Below are 3,176 nucleotides of genomic sequence, written 5' to 3' on the forward strand. Positions count from 1 at the left end.
ATGTAGTTTATATTAAAAGGGCATTTATGGGCGTCTTTTGTTTTCAAGTACTCAAATTAAGTGGAGATTCTGGATGTTGAGTCTATCATACATATGTCTACCCAGAAGCCCAATGTAGCCTTTGAGATGTTTTTATCCCAGTGGAGGACTTTAGGGCTCTCTGTCAACTTCTGTTTTTGTTTAAAACAGTAACTGAATAGTAACCGGATATATCCTTTGTCAGACCCGCGAGGAATGGCAGAACGTGTTCCTCATAGCCGCCCTGGTCCACTACAGCGGTGTCATCTTCTACGGGGTCTTCGCTTCTGGGGAGAAACAGGACTGGGCTGACCCAGAGAGTCTCTCCGAGGAGAAATGTGGAATCATTGACCAAGACGAATTAGCCGAGGAGACAGAACTCAGCCACGAGGCTAGCGCTAGTCCCAGAAAGAAGATGTCTTACGGCGCCACCACTCAGAATTGCGAGGTCCCGAGGAGCGGATGGAGGCAGCAGAGGGAAGCGGCCTTCGATGCCTTCGAGGGGGAAGAGGCATTGTCCTACCAGAACGAGGAAGGCAGCTTCTCAGAAACATCTTAACGCCCACCTTCTCTTCAGTTTACAACCGGAAATAACCCATTCCCATTGCCTTTCCCATACCTCGGCTTGCCAGGGGGCCAAATCATGGGACACTGGAGGTAGCGGGAGGAGATTAAGTCAACAGCAGAGAACAGAGAAACACCTTCTTCCAGAGATAGGAACGTAACGATTGCTCTCAGCTGATAAAACAATTGGTTGTATTTTTTGCAGGGTCGGGTAATTGAGGCGGATGTTGGCATTTGTGCCTTCTCTCGAAGAACTAGTTACTCAGAAATCGCTAGAAGTCTAAGGAGTAGTTTGCTGCTCAAATAAACATTGAAATAAATCCCTCTTTGGCCTAGGGAAGAGTACATGGTGCGTGTCACCTCGTCTCCTAAGATACTCATACAGAGGAAAGTTTCCTAAACCCGATGAAGGAAACCACTCACGGAGGCCCTCTGTTGTGCCAGGTGCTTTATGGACATGAACATACTTATTTGACCCCCCCCCATCCTATTACATATAGATATTGCACCCATTTACAGCTAGGGACACTGAAGGAACAGAGTGATCCACCCAAGGTCATCTTCTTGGGGCCGAGACTGACACTGGCAGATGACAGGGAGTTTTAGGAAGAGGGGTCCAGCTCATTGTGGGGACTTTTTCCGTGACAAAACCTGAGTCAGCTGTTTTGTGGGTAGTTCCATGTTTGGTCAAGGGTGTGTGTGTGTGTATAGACTAATGTGGCAGGGTGAACTCAAACTTATGAAATTCTGGACTCAAAATTCTTAAGGTCCTGTATTACCTGAGGAACCAAAGAATTTGGTGAACAAGAGCTTTTTTTTCTTTAAAAGCCACCAACTAGGCCGGGCGGTGGCGGCGCACGCCTTTAATCCCAGCACTCGGGAGGCAGAGGCAGGCGGATCTCTGTGAGTTCGAGGCCAGCCTGGTCTAGAAAGAGCTAGTGCCAGGACAGGAACCAAAAGCTACAGAGAAACCCTGTCTCGAAAAATCAAAAAAAAAAAAAAAAGCCACCAACTAGTAAAAAAATAAACAAACAAATAAATAAATAAATAAAATAAAGCTAAGCAAGCTAGCTCAATTTCCAGAAATGATTTAAAAGAAGTATACAAAGAGTTGGCTATTAAATTAAAACCCTCTACAGCATAAGAAATGTGGTTAAATAGTGTCCCGAGTTAAATATAACCCCATAAAACATTTAATAATCTAAGAACTAGACTCAGGAGAGTTTTAGGCACTCGTCTCTTGAAAAAAGTCTTATTTAAACAAAAGTGTGTCACCAGCTTTCCCTGCCTGTGGGTATAATAGGAAGTATGGCCAGATGATAGGAAATTATGCTCAAAATATTCAGAATGTCTGTACTTAGAATGTTCATTAAAAATAAAAAGAGACAGTAGTTTCACAGAGAAATGCTACAGTCAGAATGTCCGAGACAAGCAGGCCTGTAATCGGTGTTGAAAAAATTCACCTGCAATCGTGTTAGGCAATGGAATGGGTACTCCCACACGTAATTAAAACTGCAGTGTTGGCATGTAAGAGGCTATTAGAAAATAAAATGATTTTCCTGCTCCTTGGTTTTAAAAATTGTTGATATTTTCAGAAAAAAAAACTTAACATGATGATAAAATACAGATTTACTTGTATATTAGTGTATAATATTTGTTCTCTAGTTTTTCCCATTTCATTTCTGGTCCCTTGTTAGACTTAAGGAACTATAATGTACCTTCTAAAAAGTCTAATGTTAGATCTTAAAAGAGAGTGGCTGACTTCCCGTTAAATGATATTCTTTCTGTTATTTGTACATAATTTGTGTTATCAGATGTTGTTAAATCTCCTTATTGCGTGAACCCATGTAAGTCTCCTAGAGGAGTTCCTGGCGTGAAGGAGTTCTTAAGAAATAGCTGTCCCACCTTCATCACCTTAAACTCTTGTGTGACCATGTCACTTGTAAAGAAAGAAGTTGTGTTATTTCATTCATTGACCACAGGGTTTATAATGAAAATTGCACCGTTTTCTAAGTAAAAAAAGAAAAGAATCACTAGTGTTTATTTCTTTATGTGTTAATAAAGCATAGTAATTCCATGTATGAAAAAGCCTCATGATGATCATGAAGCCAATGTGGTAGACTCTGACGCAATCCACAGTTAGTGTTGACATCATGCAGAAACATTACATTTTGCGTATAACTTGCACGTGCAGTAAATTAATTTTTTAATGGTGGGCTGGATCATGCCATTAAACATTATAAAACATGTTGCCTTGTCGTGATCTTCTTTCCACACACAGGTTGCACGGGGCCACTAATTTCCCTTAAACAGCATCGACATGTGACGGCCGCTGGTTTCTGTGCATTTTGCCCTTGGGGTCTATTTGTAGCGCTACCCTTCGGAGGCGGAGTGTTGATTCCAGTAGGAGGGGTCCTGAGGATGCTGGATTACTGAAATAAAGTCTGGATTGCACTTTTTCAAACAATCACAGTTTGGGCTATTCTCCAAAGTGAGAATAAGAATTAATAATGTTTCAAACTCAATGGGCTATTGTTATGTTTCCTTGGTTGCTAAATCCAATATGGAGCCCAGTATTTCTGTTTCATGCCATG

General features: G+C 41.6%; 1 protein-coding gene across 1 annotated transcript in view; it reads left to right on the forward strand.

Moving 5' to 3' along the window:
* The window catches only part of Slc17a8 (solute carrier family 17 member 8), a 40,127-nt gene extending 38,708 nt beyond the window's left edge, over positions 1–1,419 (forward strand). Inside the window, exon 12 of the mRNA XM_005358191.3 lies at positions 224–1,419. Coding sequence (XP_005358248.1) covers positions 224–577 — 354 coding nt within the window. The 3' untranslated portion in view covers positions 578–1,419. The remainder of the gene's footprint in view (positions 1–223) is intronic.
* Positions 1,420–3,176: the final 1,757 nt, after the last annotated feature.

Source organism: Microtus ochrogaster, chromosome 24 (genome assembly GCF_000317375.1).
Source record: "Microtus ochrogaster isolate Prairie Vole_2 chromosome 24, MicOch1.0, whole genome shotgun sequence".
Taxonomy (NCBI): domain Eukaryota; kingdom Metazoa; phylum Chordata; class Mammalia; order Rodentia; family Cricetidae; genus Microtus; species Microtus ochrogaster.